This window comes from Ornithorhynchus anatinus, chromosome X1, assembly GCF_004115215.2.
Source record: "Ornithorhynchus anatinus isolate Pmale09 chromosome X1, mOrnAna1.pri.v4, whole genome shotgun sequence".
In the NCBI taxonomy this organism is placed as follows: domain Eukaryota; kingdom Metazoa; phylum Chordata; class Mammalia; order Monotremata; family Ornithorhynchidae; genus Ornithorhynchus; species Ornithorhynchus anatinus.
The window spans coordinates 91,506,255-91,522,039 of record NC_041749.1 but is presented as its reverse complement, the minus strand read 5'-3'; the positions used below and the strand labels follow the sequence as shown (position 1 = coordinate 91,522,039).

General features: G+C 50.3%; 2 protein-coding genes across 4 annotated transcripts; one reads left to right on the top strand and one right to left on the bottom strand.

Moving 5' to 3' along the window:
* Positions 1-3,167: 3,167 nt before the first annotated feature.
* Positions 3,168-8,134, bottom strand: CIDEC (cell death inducing DFFA like effector c). Of its 2 annotated transcripts, XM_029052013.2 has the most exons (7): positions 8,021-8,133; positions 7,126-7,235; positions 6,760-6,837; positions 6,510-6,654; positions 5,456-5,611; positions 4,957-5,144; positions 3,168-3,947 (listed from the first exon to the last, which is right to left on the bottom strand). In XM_029052013.2, the coding sequence occupies exons 2-7, from the start codon at positions 7,128-7,130 to the stop codon at positions 3,770-3,772; spliced, it is 750 nt and encodes a 249-aa protein (XP_028907846.1). In that variant the 5' UTR covers positions 7,131-7,235; positions 8,021-8,133; the 3' UTR covers positions 3,168-3,769. The 2 variants fall into 2 exon arrangements, with proteins under 2 accessions (XP_028907846.1, XP_028907847.1); XM_029052014.2 differs by lacking the exon at positions 7,126-7,235 and having other exon boundaries at positions 8,021-8,134.
* Positions 8,135-10,760: 2,626 nt separating this feature from the next.
* JAGN1 (jagunal homolog 1) lies at positions 10,761-12,872 on the top strand. Of its 2 annotated transcripts, XM_029052015.2 has the most exons (3): positions 10,772-10,799; positions 10,913-11,020; positions 11,933-12,872. In XM_029052015.2, the coding sequence occupies exons 2-3, from the start codon at positions 10,932-10,934 to the stop codon at positions 12,393-12,395; spliced, it is 552 nt and encodes a 183-aa protein (XP_028907848.1). In that variant the 5' UTR covers positions 10,772-10,799; positions 10,913-10,931; the 3' UTR covers positions 12,396-12,872. The 2 variants fall into 2 exon arrangements, with proteins under 2 accessions (XP_039766320.1, XP_028907848.1); XM_039910386.1 differs by having other exon boundaries at positions 10,761-11,020.
* The last annotated feature ends 2,913 nt before the right edge of the window (positions 12,873-15,785 follow it).

Sequence of the window (15,785 nt, the reverse complement as noted above, 5' to 3'; positions counted from 1 at the left end):
GGGATTAACCCTCACTCCTGCTAGTCCTCGACCTCTCCGGGTCGGGGGTCACGACCGTGTTCGGGCAGGCCCCCCGCATTGCGAAAGAAAGCAGCGGGGAAGCGTTTAGCACGGCGCCCCGCCCACAGCGGGCGCTCAGTAAATACGGTAGAATTGGATGAGCGATTAAAGCACGAGGTAGAGGGCCGGAGTTCTAATCCCAGCTCGGCCCCTTGTCTCCTTTGTGACCTTGGGTGAGTCACTTCACTTCTCTGTGTCTCAGTCCCCTCCTGCCGGCAAACGGGGATTAAGACCGCGAGCCCCACGTGGGACAGGGGCCGTGTCCAAGATGATCACCCAAGGGGTTCACAGCCTTAATCCCCATTTTACAGATGAGGTCACTGAGGCCCAGAGTAGTGAAGTGACTTGCCCAAGGTCACACAGCGGACCATGTGAAGCGCTGTAAGAAGAAAAGGGAGAGGACTGTGTTTAGACTGTGAGCCCGTCATTGGGCAGGGATTTTCTCTGTTTCCGAGTCGTACATTCCAAGCGCTTAGTACAGTGTTGGTATTTGTTGGTATTTGTTAAGCGCTTACTATGTGCCGAGCACTGTTCTAAGCGCTGGGGTAGACATAGGGGAATCAGGTTGTCCCACGTGGGGCTCACAGTCTTAATCCCCATTTTACAGATGAGGGAACTGAGGCACAGAGAAGTTAAGTGACTTGCCCACAGTCACACAGCCGACAAGTGGCAGAGCTGGGATTCGAACTCATGAGCCCTGACTCCAAAGCCCGTGCTCTTTCCACTGAGCCACACTGCTTCTCTGTACATAGTAAGTGCTCAATAAATACTATTGAATGAAAGGAAATTCACTGCACCCCCCCATTCAGGACCATACTGAAGGTGTTGGGGTGAGGGGGGATGGAGAGGAGAGAGAGTGTGTGTGTGTGTGAGCCTGTCAAGGGAGCTATAAAGAGGATGTACTCTCCCCACTCTGGCTGAAGTTTGTCTTCCCCGTTCCCTCAGCCATGGAAGGTCAGCATGGCACTAACAAAGCAGGAGAAGGCAGTGACATAGGAACAGGACTACACTTCAGGCGCAGAGTGCCTACCTCCAGCAAGTTGACCAGAGTGGGAAGTTACATTTAGCTTGAGTAATGATGATAATGGCGGTATTTGTGAAGCACTTACTATGTGCCAAAATCATCAGGTCCCACATGGGGCTCACGGTCTCAGTGGGGGAGAGAACAGATATTGAATTCTCATTTTGCAGATAAGGGAACTGAGGCACAGAGAAGTGAAGTGACTTGCCTAAGGTCACACAACGGGCGAGTAATAGAGCCGGGATTAGAACCCAGGTCTTCTGTCCGCCCCCAGGCCCGTGGTCTCTCCAGTAGGGCATGCTGCTTCTCTAGGTGTGCCTCCTCTCTTCCCCGACAGACCGCCCACTGCAGCCTCCATGGCGCCAGCACACCCATCCTGCCCTGCAATCAACTGCTATGCAGCGTGTCCCTCAATCTCTGTTCATGAGCCTGTCGAATGAAATTTAAGCGATTGCAATATGCAGCTTCTCCAGCTTTTAGAAGGCCCCTACAGGTACCCTTACCTTGGGACTCGTTGGATTCCGTACTTGTATTTATTTCATCTTCCCTATCGTGTCGACCCCTTCCCTACCTTATTTTTTAGATTGGAAGCTCCTGGAAGGCCTGGAACTAATGGTCTCTAAGCATTTTCCTAGGGCTTAATTCAGTGCTCAACACACAGTAATCACCAAATGCTATTACTGGACTTTAAACCCAGGAGAGCACCATGCCCTAGTGGATAGACCCACTTGCCTGGGAGTCAGAAGACCCGGGTTCTAATCCTGATTCCATCACTTGTCTGCTGTGTGACCTTAGGCAAGTCACTTCACTTCTCTGTGCTCCAGTTACCTTATCTGTAAAATGGGGATTAAGACTGTGAGCGGCATGCAGGACCTGGACTGTGTCCAACCTGATTAGCTCCTCAAAAAACGCCAGTGGTTGCCCATCCACCTCCGCATCAAACAAAAACTCCTCGCTATTAGCTTTAAAGCATTCCACCACCTTACCCCCTCCTACCTCACCTCGCTACTCTTCTTGTACAACCCAGCCTGCACACTTCACTCTCCTAGTGCTAACCTTCTCACTGTGCCTCGGTCTCACCTGTCTCGCCACCAACCCTGGCCCACATCCTGCCCCTGGCCTGGACCGCCCTCCCTCTTCAAATCCGACAATTACCTTCCCCCACTTCAAAGCCTTATGGAGGGCACATCTCCGCCAAGTGGCCTTCCCTGACTAGGTCCCCCCTTTCCTCTCCCACTCCCTTCCGCATTGCCCTGACTTGCTCCCTTGGATCATCCCCCCTCCCAGCCCCACAGCACTTAGGTACATATCTGTAATCTATTTATTTGCATTGATGTCTATCTCCCCTCTCTAGATTGTAAGCTCGTTATGATCTGGGAACTTGTCTGTTTATCGTTGTATTGTACTTTCCCAAGCACTTAGTACAGTGCTCTGCACACAGTAAATGCTCAGTAAATACAATTGAATTAACTTGTGTCTACCCCAGTGCTAAAGTGCAGTGTCTGGCCCCTCAGCAGTGCTTAACAAATATTATTTTTTTTAAAAAAAAAAGGATTATGCCTGCTTCTTGTGCTATCCCATCTGCTTCATTCAGTGCTTCTGTCTATAGTAGGTGCTCAATAAATGCTACTGCTGATGGATAAGTGAGATAGGGTGACCTAGCAGAGGAGGAGAGGTATGGCACTGCATGCTAGTGAGATTAGGGTGACCCAGCAGAGAAGGAGAGGTATGGCATTGCATGCTAGTGAGAGAGAGAAGTAAACTAAAGTTACAAACTGACCCTGGAACCAAGGTCCCTTTGGTCCCAGCCCCCTGTTTTGGTCCCTGGGGCCCTTAGAGATCACACTGACCCTAAGCAAGGCCCAACCCAGGGCACTCATCTAAAAACAAACATTACCCCCCACCCCACCTCCCATAGAGAATACATTGATTTACTTGAGGCGCTTAAGACTTAATAGCACCACCTTTCCTTAACCAAGAGCTGCCCCAAGCTCTCTGTGTCTTGGATAGATGACTCCTCTGAATTTAGAGCTCTTCACTCCTTCTGTCCTTCTTGGTATAATGAAAACAACAACAACCCCCAAAACAGACAGGAAACAGTAGTTTAATTATGCATTAGAAATGTCAAATACCATTTAGAGCCAAGGCACTTAGCCCAGACCTGTCACCAGGGTTTATGGGGGTTTTGGTGCATGTGTGTGTGTTGGACGAAGGAAGGGGTTGGGGGGGGGGGGGGGGGAGAAGAAAGAGGGGAGGAAAGGGTGATGTATCAAAATTGAGGTAGAGAACAAAGGATATGGAAGATAAAAAAATCAAAGTGCAGTCGTGTTAGCATTGATTAGTGTCTGTTTCCCTGCTAGCTTGGGCAGAAGTAGTCATCATTCGCCATGGTAAAGACAATTAAGAGGTCAGCCAGACTACCAGGAGCCTCCCTCAGTGGTACAAGAAGCACTGGGAGGCGGGGGGAGGGGGTTTGGGGGGATGTGTGTGTAGAAACATGGCTGCCCTATCAGAATTGTGGATAGGAGAAGGCAACTCCTCTTCTGTCACACACCTCCCCCTTCACTGTGCAGCCTTGGAGCTGCAGGGAAGAAGCCGGGAGAGGGAGGGAGGACCTGTAACAGCACACAAGCCATCGAGGCAGTTTCAGGCTCAAGTCCAGTTTTTGGCCAGAGCCATTTGAAATCCTCACTGCAGCATCTTCAGGTAGGATGGAGCGAGGGCATGAATCTGTGGAATCACCGTCTTCCTAGCCAAGGAGTGCTGCTTCTCTGTGGCATCCAGGACATGCTGGATGTAGCAGGAGGTGCCTAGGAGCACGTGGCCTGTGGCTTCCATGCTGAAGAGGGTCCAGCGCAAAGCTTCCCTGTGTTCAGGAGAAGACAGATTAAGCCTCATAAGGATGAGGCACATCCCCCAGTCCGCCCCCCTCCATTGTCAGAAGTGGAACCCAGGTCGCCTCAGCTTTTATGCTGTGGTTAGGTGTTCAGTTGAGAGTGGGGGGCACTGAGGACCCCAAAACAAGTGAACTGCATGACCTTACATTTGTACAATACTTTTACAGCCATAGGGTTTCTTTTTTCAAGAGCACTCACTTCAGTGTGGTTTTGTTCTTTTAAAAATATAGTATTTGTTAAGTGTTTTCTGTGTGCCAGGCACGGTACTAAGTACTGGGGTAGAAACAAGCTAATCCCTGTCCCACATGGGGCTCACAATCTTAATCCCATTTTACAAATGAGGGAACTGAGGCCCAGAGAAGTGAAGTGACTTGCCCTAGGTCACACGGCAGACAAGTGGCAGAGCCGGGATTAGAACCCGGTTCCTTTTGACTCCATCCACTAGGCCATGCTGCTTCTTGTTGGTCCTCAAAATGGGCAGGGAACGTGTGTACCAATTCTGTGGTATTGTACTCTCCCAAACACTTAGTCTAGTGCTCTGCACACAGTAAGCACTCAAATAGGATTGAGTGAAAATATCCTTGTGAGAAATAGGGAGCGGCAGACACACTTTAATATAGACTGGGGAAGTGACCTGTTAGGACTGAGATAGAAAGGTTAGGTGACTTGCCTAGAGGCAGGACTGGGGCCAGATCCCAGGTTTTTTGCTTCACTGTCTTGCCCTATCCCTAGACATCCTCTTTTCCAAAGACCTCCTGGCACCTGCTGCCAAGCCAGTCTTTCTCCTTGTTCCATCACCACCCCCACCTCAAATCTGAGACTACAGTCAAACCAGAACCTTTAGCTTGATAAAAAGACAAACAAACAAGATATCAGCCCAGCCCTGGGGATGGAAGCAGAGAGGTGAAGGCAGGTTATGGGTGGAAGCCCAAGTGAGAAGCCAGGCTGGACTTGAGTCCTATTTCTTCCTTTACTCACTTCATGATGCGTTTGGCCCCATAGCAGCGCAGGTCATAGGACATGGTGTATGTGCCATAGAGAGTGGCCTTCACATTCAGGCAGCCAATGAAGTCCTGGGGTCTCATTTTGTACAGGTCAAAAGTCACGCAAGCCACGTCAATCCTCCTGGGAGGTTTGTGGGAGAGTGTGAGTTGGTTCCTGGCTCCCTGCAAAAGGCGCAGAAAAAAAAGTCAAGGAAGCTAGGAGCCAGCAAGGCCCCACCCCTGTTCCATTCTGCCAGGAGGCTTCTATTTATGAGTAATGGTATTTGTTATGTGTTTACTTTGTGGGAGAGCACTTAATTAATAATATGATTAATAACAACATGCTGAGCTTGGGGCGGAGGGAGGAAGTGAGGAAAAAAAAAATACCACAGGTGAAGGTTAGATAGGGTCCCTGGTTCTCGAGGGGCTGTCGAGATCACCGTTCTAGATGCTTGGGAATGTCTCCCTTCAAACCCAGCGCCAAGAATCCTCACCTGCTCGGGTGCTGGTTGCCATTTCTGCCCTTTCTGCAGCACCATAAGCACAGTATCCTCAGCCAGGGCCTGGAAATACTCCTCTGTCTCCACGCTTGTGCCATCCTCTTCCAGTACCAAGGAGAAGGTATCTGTCAGCTGCAGGCTCTCCCGTACCTAGACACCCCATTTTAGTTATGCCTGGGCATAGGACTGCTTCTTCCCAGACACACACGTCACATCTCAGAGAGGGCGGGAATTTCATGCATTCATACTTGCACTTGCCAGAGAAGGCATCGATCACAGTCATCTTCCTAGAAGGCTGCCCTAATTGCTTAGTGGGGAGAACTTTAAGCTGAAAACCTGTTAGGCCCACAGCCAGGCACGCAGAAGGTCACGGGGTCAGTTTCTCCTAAAACAACCCACATCCCCAATCTGGAGGTCCAGCAGTGCGGAACGGGGGTGACACAGAAAAAGAAAAAACACTGCTACCTCCTCCTCCCATCCAGACACCAAGAAGCAGCAGCAAGCATAAACAATCAACCCCGAACATCTTAGTCACCAGGAGCTGGTCCAGGAGGTGAGCTCAGGAGAAAATAGATGTCTCCCTTTGTTGACCTTTGAGAAGTGTCAGAGAAACCACTCTGCTCCCATTGCCTTGATTCCGGGGCAGCCTGGGAAGCCAAGGAGGGAATTACATACTCCCTCGGTACCTTGGGCTGGGCCCAGGAAGTCAGCACAGGGCAGGTGAGAGATGAGCTAGAGAGAACCAGAGCTGAGAAGCAGCGTGGCCCAGTGGATAGAGCAGGAGCCTGGCAGTCAGAGGACCTGGGTTTTAACCCTGGCTCTGCCACTTGTCTGCTGTGTGACCTCGGGCAAGTCACGTCACTTCTCTGTGCCTCGGTTACTCCATCTGTAACATGGGGATTAAGACTGGGAGCCCTACTTGGGGCATGGATTTGTCCAACCTTGTATCTACTCCAGCGCTTAGTACAGTGCCTGGAACATAGTAAGTGCTTAACTAATACCATTTAAAAAAAAAAAAAGAATCCTAACAGATTTCATGCTCCCTCACCTTGTCAAGGAGGCCCAACAGACTGTCTGCCATGATGCCCTTCCGAACGCTGCGGTCAGCGTTGCTGACCCGGAAGGGCCGAGATTTTGACATGGGGCTGTGCAGCAACTGCTGGGTCACTACTGAGGTGCTCACTGCCACACACCTAGAGACAACCAAGACGGTGGTTAAGAAGGCCACCTGACCGGCACCCCCAACTTTCCTCCTCTTCCTAACATCCAACCTTTCCCCTGGGGGTAGCCATCCTCACCTGGAGAGCGACTTGGGAGACAGTAGGCTCAAAGACTTCATGGCATACTCCATCTTGGTGAACCGCACAAACTCCACCCTACGATGAAACAGAGACCACCTACCAACTCACCAACCATCAGCCACCTGCCTGACAGGCTGATCGCAAAGCAAGTCTACTCCATCTCCGCAGTAGGTAGGAGCAACCCCTGCCCCAATCCGCCCCATCTTCATAGGAAGATACTCCCGTTTTCCCCCTGCCAGCAGCAGTGGCTGCTCCAAGCCCGCTCACACCCTCGCTGCTTACTCCATTGTCCCAAGCCCTACAAAAGAAGGGTCCCTCTTCCCTCACCTCAGCCCCCACCCCAAGCCCCCTTGAAGCACTCACGCCATATTTCCTAAGCACAGCTTCCAGTAGACTGCCTGGTAGCCCAGGGACTGGGGTTGAAAAGGCTCCAGGAGGCTGGACTATGTCCCTTGAGCAGAGTCTCCTGCCAACTGGACAATGAAGCAAGGTTCTAAGCTTAGGAAATCCTTGCGCCACCACCCAGGGCAGAGGCCAGTCAACTAGTCAGTTTCCCTTTCCCCTACTTAACCCTTCAGTGAGTTCTACAGAAGTCTAAGCCACCAGTCAGGTCAGAATCCCTTTAAAATTCGACCCATGCTCACTCCAACCTGGAATCCTTCACTGCAACTCAAGAAATTGCCTTCTTCCCCACCCCAGTTTAGAAAAGAGAATATCTACAGTGACTGAAGAACTGAGGAAACTTTAGAAGCTCAGCCAGCTTTCTGGTATTGACCCAGAAAGTTGCATTCTTCTCCAAGTCCAGAGAACTCCCACCCTTCCATCATCAAATGTATATCAATGAATGGTATTTATTAAGCGCATACCCTGTGCTTGGGCATGTATAATACATAAGAGTTAGTAGACAGTCACTCAAGGAGCTTCCAAACTAGTGGAACCCCATTCTTAAGTCACTCTGCCCAAGCAGCTGCCCAGAAACCCCCCTGCCAACACACACACACACTCCTTCTCTCAAACCTAAACTACCCAGAGCCTCCTTACACCTTACGGTCTTTACCTAATTCCTCTTAACTGCTCTCAAAACCCATCTAGTTCCCAAAGAAGGAACACCCCCACCATCACAGGCTTGCTACCTAGAGCCTACATCCCACAGTCATCCAGCCCTCTCCCGAGTCTCCCTCATATCGGTCATCCAGAGCTCCCAAAAGTCAGAACTGCCCTTCAGCAACCAGCCAACCACTTCCCAGAACTCACTTACCTCCACCACAACACAACTCCCACACAATTTCCTCCAGCAGGGTGCTTGCATTCCCTGGCTTCTTATCTCCTCAGAGCCCCTCCTTCCATCCTTCATTCATCACTCTAGGTTATCATCCCACCCTAAGCCTGGCAGCTGGGGGAAAGGTGAAGGACAGGGGGTGGGGTAGGGGGAGTCTGGCTCCAGCTGGGCTTCACTGACCACAGACTTTGACTCTCAGACTCAGCTCCCAGCTGAGCCCAGTAGACTTGCTGCTAGGTGAGGAAAGAAAATGTCAAGACCGGACCCAAAGTTGTAACTCCATCTCCTGACTTCCTAGCCCGGAATGCTCGGAAGGGAGGGTGACCAGATGACCCACATCTGGCAATGAAATAAGGAATTGTTTCTCGTTCCCTTGCCTTGCCCGGGGAAAGTCTGGATAAATGAACACTTGGAGGGAACTTGGTTTATTTCTTTTTATTAATTCAACCAATGCCATTTATTGAGCATTTACTGCATGCAGAGCACTGTACTAAGCATTTGGAAGAGTCCAATACAACAGAATTGGTAGACACGTGCCCTGTCCATAGGGAGCTTCCAATCTAGAGGGGAAAAGAGACGTTAATATAAACAAATTACAGATATGTACACAAGTCCTGAGGTTGGGGTGAATATCAAGTGCTTAAACGATATAGATCCAAGAGCATAGGTGACTCAGAAGGGAGAGGAAGTAGGGAAATAGAGGGTTTAGTCAGAGAAGGCCTCTTGGAGGAGATATACTTTCAATAAGGCTTTGACTGGGGGGAGAGTGGTGGTCTATCATATATGAAATGGGAGGAAATTCCAGGTCAGAGGGAGAGCACAGATCTCAAGGTACAGTGAGTAAATTGATGTTAGAGGAGTGAAGTGTGCGGGCTGGGCTGTAGTAGGAAGTCAGCGAGATAAGGAAGGAGGTAGTAAGTTGTTTTAGTGGTTTAAGGAGCTTGTATTTGCTGCAGAGATGGATGGGCAACTACTGGAGGTTCTTGAGGAGGGGGAAAACATGGACTGAACAGTTTTGTATTAAAATGACCTGGGCAGCAGAGTGAGGTATGGACTGGAGAGGGGAGAAACAGGAGGCAGGGAGGTCAGCAAGGAGGCTGATGCAGTAATCAATGTGGGATAGGATAAGTGCTTGATTAATGTGGTAATAGTTTGGATGGAGAAGAAAAGGGTGGATTTTAGCAATGCTGTAAAGGTTGAACCAACAAAATTTAGTAACAGATTGAATATGTGGGTTGAATGAGAGAGAGAGACTTCATTCTGCCGCCTGGATCATTTTTCTACAAAAATGTTCAGTCCATGTATCCCCACTCCTCAAGAAACTCCAGTGGTTGCCCATCCACCTCTGCATCAAACACAAACTCCTTACCACTGACTTTAAAGCCCTCGATCACCTTGCCCTACCCCCCACTTTATCACTCTAATTTCCTACTACAACCCAGTCCGCACACTTTGCTCCTCTAACACCAACCTATTCACCGTACCTCCGATATCGTCTATCTCACCACCGGACCCTTTACCTACATCCTGCCTCTGGCCCGGAACTCCTTCCCTCTTCATAGTAGGTGACAGATGATCACTCTTCCCCACTTCGAAGCCTTCTTAAAATTACATCTCCTCCAAGAGGCTTTCCCAGACTAGGCCCTCATTTCCCCTACCCCTACACCCTTCCGCTTGGATTTGCAGACTTTAAGTCACCCCTCTCTCAGCCCCACAGCACTTATGTATATATCAGTAAGTTATTTATTTATAGTAATGTCTATCTCCCCGGCCCCCCCACCCAGATTGTAAGCTCGTTATGGCCAGGGAATGTGTTCCCTGATTCTGTTAATCAGAAGGGCTGAGAAGCAGTGTGGCTCAGTGGAAAGAGCCCGGGCCTGGGAGTCAGAGGTCATGGGTTCTAATCCCAGCTCTGCCGCTTGTCAGCTGTGTGACCTTGGGCAAGTCACTTCACTTCTCTATGCCTCAGTTACCTCATCTGTAAAATGGGGATGAAGACTGTGAACCCCAGGTGGGACAACCTGATGACCTTGTATCTACCCCAGCGCTTAGAACGGTGCTTGGCACACAGTAAGCGCTTAACACATACCAACATTATTATTATTAGTAGTAGTAATCATGGTATGTGTTGAGCGCTTACCATGTGCCAAGCACCGTTCTAAGCGCTGGAGTATTATACTCTCCCCCAAGCGCTTCATACAGTGCCCTGCGCATGGTAAGCACTCAGTAAATAGCATTGATTGAAATGAACTCCAGACTCTTCCCTTTGCGTTATCTCTAAGCTTGCTTTTGGCCTCCTTAGTGAGCTCCCGCCCCAGACACGGGGCTCAGTGGCAAGAGCCCGGGCTTGGGAGTCAGAAGTCATGGGTTCGAATCCTAGCTCTGCCACCTGTCAGCTGTGTGACTGTGGGCAAGTCACTTCACTTCTCTGGGCCTCAGTTCCCTCATCTGTAAAATGGGGATGAAGACTGTGAGCCTCACGTGGGACAACCCGATTACCCTGTATCTACCCCAGCGTTTAGAACAGTGCTCTGCACATAGTAAAATACCAACATTATTATTATGATAAAGCAGAATCCCATTACAGGCGGAAGAGGCGAGGGGGTGGGGGCTCGAGGGAAAGGAGCGAGAGACTACGATCATAGAGTCGGTCCTCCCGGAGAAGGACTAGGCCGGAAATGCGCCGTTGAGCATTCGAATGCTCATGAGCCAGAGCGGCCCAAGCCCCATCCTGAGGTGGCGGAGCAGCAGTGCGGCAGTGAGGCAACCGCGTTGGAGTTTCCCTGGGGGAAGGGGCGGGGTCCTGCTCCCCCCATTGTCCCGCTGCCGTATTTTTTTTCCATCCTTTCTCACTCTCTTTCTCGGCCTCAGGTCTGCGGCAGCGCCGGCCATGGCGTCTCGGGCGGGGCCTCGAGCGGCGGGCACCGATGGTAGTGACTATCAGCATCGGGAGCGCGTGGCCTCGCACTACCAGATGAGGTAATAATAATGTTGGTATTTGTTAAGCGCTTAGTATGTACAGAGCGCTGTTCTAAGCGCTGGGGTAGATACAGAGTGATCGGGTTGTCCCTCGTGAGGCTTACAGTTAATCCCCATTTGACAGATGAGGTAACTGAGGCCCAGAGAAGTGAAGTGACTTGCCCACAGTCACACAGCTGCCAAGTGGCAGAGCCAGGATTCGAACCCACGACCTCTGACTCCCAAGCCCGGGCTCTTTCCACTGAGCCACGCTGCTTCTCTGCTGCGGTACGGGGGCCGGGGGAAGTGAACAGCAGCAGCCTCGGGAAGCACCCCATGTGGACAGGGAATGTGTCTACTATTTCTCTTAAGCGCTTAGTGCAAGTGTTCCGTACACATTAAGCGCTCGATAAATACCATTCGTTGATTGCTAGTTCGGGCCTGGTGACACCCCGTAATAGGCCACCTTGCTGTAAGACCTGCGGAGATGCAGGACCTACGCGGACCCGTCCAAAGGTGTGCCAGTTGGCCGAGGTACTAGTTGCTTGGGGACTTGGATGCCTCTCTTATCTGGACGGGAAGGGGTGTGTGTGGGGTGGGCAACTATAACCCCTCCCTCCTTCAGTCCCCAGGCTACCTTCCGTTGGTTCGTACCATTTACTGCCAACCTTCCAAAAATGACGATCTCCTTCCCACCCCCCCCAAAACCCCCCCCCCACAACTTGATGATTCTCACTTGGCAAAAAACAGAAAAACAGAAACCCAACAGGGGCCCAAAGGGCTTAGAGAAGGCAACTAGAAATGAACTGGGAGGAAGCGAATGGCATGTGAAAGATGGGGGGAGTGGCAGGGAAACGCAGGGGGTTGAAAGCTGTAGGATCCTCCCCTGTGGGCTCTGAGCTCTCACATCTTCCTTTTCTCTGTTTCTCGCAGTGTGGCCCTCAAGACCGAAATCAAGAAGCTCATCTACATGCAGGTGGCTATTTGGCTGCTGTTGGCTGCTCAGATGTGTGTGGGACACCTGAAGCTCCTGCCGCATGACCAGGTGTCCATGCCCTACCAGTGGGAGTATCCGTACCTGTTGAGCATTGTGCCCTCGACCTTCGGCCTCCTCTCCTTCCCCCGCAACAACATCAGCTATTTGGTGCTCTCCATGATCAGCACAGGGCTTTTTTCCATTGCTCCCCTCATCTATGGCAGCATGGAAATGTTTCCTGCAGCCCAGCAACTGTACCGCCATGGCAAAGCAGACCGCTTGCTCTTCGGCATCTCTGCCGTATCTGTCATGTACCTGCTGTTGGTGGTGGCTGTTCAGGTGCATGGCTGGCAACTCTACTACAGCAAGAAGCTCCTGGACTCATGGTTCACCAGTACACAGGAGAAAAAACGCAAATGAGGTTGGCCACGTGGACTGCCAGCTGCTGTTCTACGGAACCTGAGGGATGGGGGGCAGTGGATGGGGACAGTTGTGGCAGAAGGGTGATCCAAGATAGTTGTACTGAACTGTTGTCCTAGCAAGCCCTCAGAAGTTCCAGACTGGTTAGATTGGCAGCTGCACAGGCAAGACCAAAGCTCTGGAAACCCCTGCCCCTTGCCTCCCACCCTTAAGGTCATTGGATTGTCTTGGGGTTAGAGCCGGATCTGTTCAAGACTCCTTCAGGCTGTTTGGGGTGAGCTGTGGGGGCTGTAGCCTTCAAGGTTCATCCCCCTTGCCTTTTATGTGCTGTGAGGTTGGGAATAAACTAGGTTCTTCTCTCCCCAGATTGTTGGGGCTGCAGGTGACTAGTAGGTTGCCCCTCATACGGGCTCTGGTCTCCCCTGCTGAGTTTCATGGTTTAAACAGGAAACAAATAAAGCTGTGAATGTGTCCTGGTCTCTGTGTTTTGTGTGTTTTGTGAGATGGGGGAACAGTTCAGTGGAGCCTGGCGAGAGCTACTTGCCATTTGCCACCAAATTGGAGGAGGTTGGAGGGAAGGCAGGCTGTAGTTTGGGTACCGTGTGTCTCTACTCACACATAAGTGAGAGTTGCCTTTAGGAAATCTCTACTTGGATGTCCCGCTGTCACCTCAAACTTAACGCATCCCAAACAAAACTATTCATCTTCCCATCCAAACCCTGTCCTCCCACTGACTTTTCCATCATTGTGGACAGCACCACCATCTTCCCTGTCACAAGCTCAACTCATTTTTCTCATTCAACCCACATATTCAATCCATTACCAAATCCTATCAGTTCAACCTTCACAGCATCGCTAAAATCCACCCATTCCTTGCCATGCAAACTGCTACCATGCTGATCCAAGTCCTTATCCTTATCTTTATCCCGCCTTAATTATTACATCAACCTCCTTGCTGACCTCCCTGCCTCCTGTCTCTCCCCATCCCAGTTCCTACCGCATTCTGCTGCCCAGATAATTTTTTACAAAACGTTCAGTCCATCCATGATTCCCCACTCCTCAAGAACCTCCAGGGGTTGCCCATCCACCTCCACATCAAACAGAAACTCCATATCAAAGGCCTTCAAACAATCACCTTATCACCTACCTTTCCTACTGGAAGCAGCATAGCTTAATAATAATAATAATAATGTTGGTATTAAGCGCTTACTATGTGCTGAGCACTGTTCTAAGCGCTGGGGTAGACACAGGGGAATCAGGTTGTCCCACGTGGGGCTCACAGTCTTAATCCCCATTTTACAGATGAGGGAACTGAGGCACAGAGAAGTTAAGTGACTTGCCCAAAGTCACACAGCTGACAAGTGGCCGAGCCGGGATTCGAACCCATGAACTCTGACTCCAAAGCCCGTGCTCTTTCCACTGAGCCACGCTGCTTCTCTAGTGGATAGAGCACGGGTCTTGGAGTCAGAAGGATCTGGGTTCTAATCCCAGCTCTGCCACTTGTCTGCTGTGTGACCTTGGGCAAGTCACTTCACTTCTCTGGGCTTCTAGACTGAAAGCCCGGTCTGGGCAGAGGTTGTCTTTATTACTGAACTGTACTTTCCAAGCGCTTAGTACAGTGCTCTGCACACAGTAAGCACTCAATAAATATGATGGAATGAGTGAATGAATGAGCCTCAGTTACTTCATCTGTAAAATGGGGGTTAAGACTGTGAGTCCCACTTGGGACAGGGACTGTGTCCAGCCTGACTAGCTTATATCTACACCAGTGCTTAGAACAGTGCTTGACACATAGTAAGCACTTAACAAATGCCATCATCATCATCCTTGATTTCCTACTACAACCCAGCCCTCACACTTTGCTCCTCTACCCCCAACCTACTCACAGTACCTCAATAATAATAATTGTGGTATTTGCTAAGTGATTACTATGTGCCAGGCGCTGTATGAAGCACAAGGGTGGATACAAACAGATTGGGTTGGACACAATCCCTGTCCCACGTTAGGCTCACAGTCTCAATCCCCATTTTACAGTTGAGGTAACTGAGGCCCATTCATTCATTCAATCGTATTTATTGAGCACTTACTGTGCAGAGCACTGTACTAAGCACTTGGAAAGTACAATTGGGCAATAAAGAGAAACAAACCCTGCCCACACCAGGCTTTCAGTCTAGAAGTCCAGAGAAGTGAAGTGACTCATCCAAGGTCACACAGCAGTCACACAGCAGACACCAAACCCTCGCCCATGTCCCGTCTCTGGCCTGGAACTCCCTCCTTCACATCTGACAGATGTTCACTCTCCCCAACTTCAAAGTTTTATTCAAGCACACCTCCAAGAGGCCTTCCCAGGCTAAGCCCTCATTTCCTCTTCTCCCACTCACTCCCTTCTGTGTCACCCTTGCACTAGGATTTGCACCCTTTGTTCATCCCTCCCTCAGGCCCACAGCACTTACATATCTGTAATTTAATCTAAGCAGTGGGTCTTGCATCAAGAGCCCGGGCTTGGGAGTTGGAGGACATGGGTTCTAGTCCCGGCTCTGCCACTTGTCTGCTGTGTGACCTTGGGCAAGCCACTTAACGGCTCAGTGGAAAGAGCATGGGCTTTGGAGTCAGAGGTCATGGGTTCGAATCCCGGCTCGGCCACTTGTCAGCTGTGTGACTTTGGGCAAGTCACTTAACTTCTCGGTGCCTCAGTTCCCTCATCTGTAAAATGGGGATTAAGACTGTGAGCCCCACGTGGGACAACCTGATTCCCCTGTGTCTACCCCAGCGCTTAGAACAGTGCTTGGCACATAGTAAGTGCTTAACAAATACCAACATTATTATTAACTACTCTGTGCCTCAGTTACCTCATCTGTAAAATGGGGACTAAGACTGGGAGCCCCACGTGGGACAACCTGATTACCTTGTATCTACCCCAGCGCTTAGAACAGTGCTCGGCACATAATAAGAGCTTAACAAATACCATTATATTATCCTCTGTCTTGCCCACTAGACTGTAAAAACCTGTCGTGGGCAGGGACTGTGTCTACGAACTCTGCTATATGGTACTGTCCCAACCAGTACAGTTCTCGGCACAAAGTAAGTGCTCAATAAATATGATTGATCGATCGACTCCCGTTAATCCGAGTTTAATGAGGAGCCATTGTAGAACTCCTACTCTCTGTTTGACTTCATTGCTCCCAGGCCCCGGAAGGGAAAAAAAATTCTGAGATAGCCCAGCTGTTGCCTTGTCACTACTGCAACAAGGACAGAAGCAAGTGCTTCATCCTCCGTTCCAATACTAATGTCTGCATCCTCCATTCCAATACTAATGTCCGTTTTGTGTTTCATTCTCAAAGGTGACTGACAGAACGGGAGAAGGTAGTGATGTTTGTCACTGCCGCTGAG

Bases quoted from the DNA above. Each gene is read 5' to 3' on its own strand.
- CIDEC (XM_029052013.2), bottom strand. The intron at 5,145-5,455 runs GTGAGGATTCTT...CGCCTTTTGCAG, and splicing joins GGCAACCAGCACCCGAGCAG to GGAGCCAGGAACCAACTCAC. The intron at 3,948-4,956 runs GTGAGTAAAGGA...TCCTGAACACAG, and splicing joins GGGGCCAAACGCATCATGAA to GGAAGCTTTGCGCTGGACCC.
- JAGN1 (XM_039910386.1), top strand. From the start codon at position 10,932: ATGGCGTCTCGGGCGGGGCCTCGAGCGGCGGGCACCGATGGTAGTGAC. The intron at 11,021-11,932 runs GTAATAATAATG...TGTTTCTCGCAG, and splicing joins GCCTCGCACTACCAGATGAG to TGTGGCCCTCAAGACCGAAA.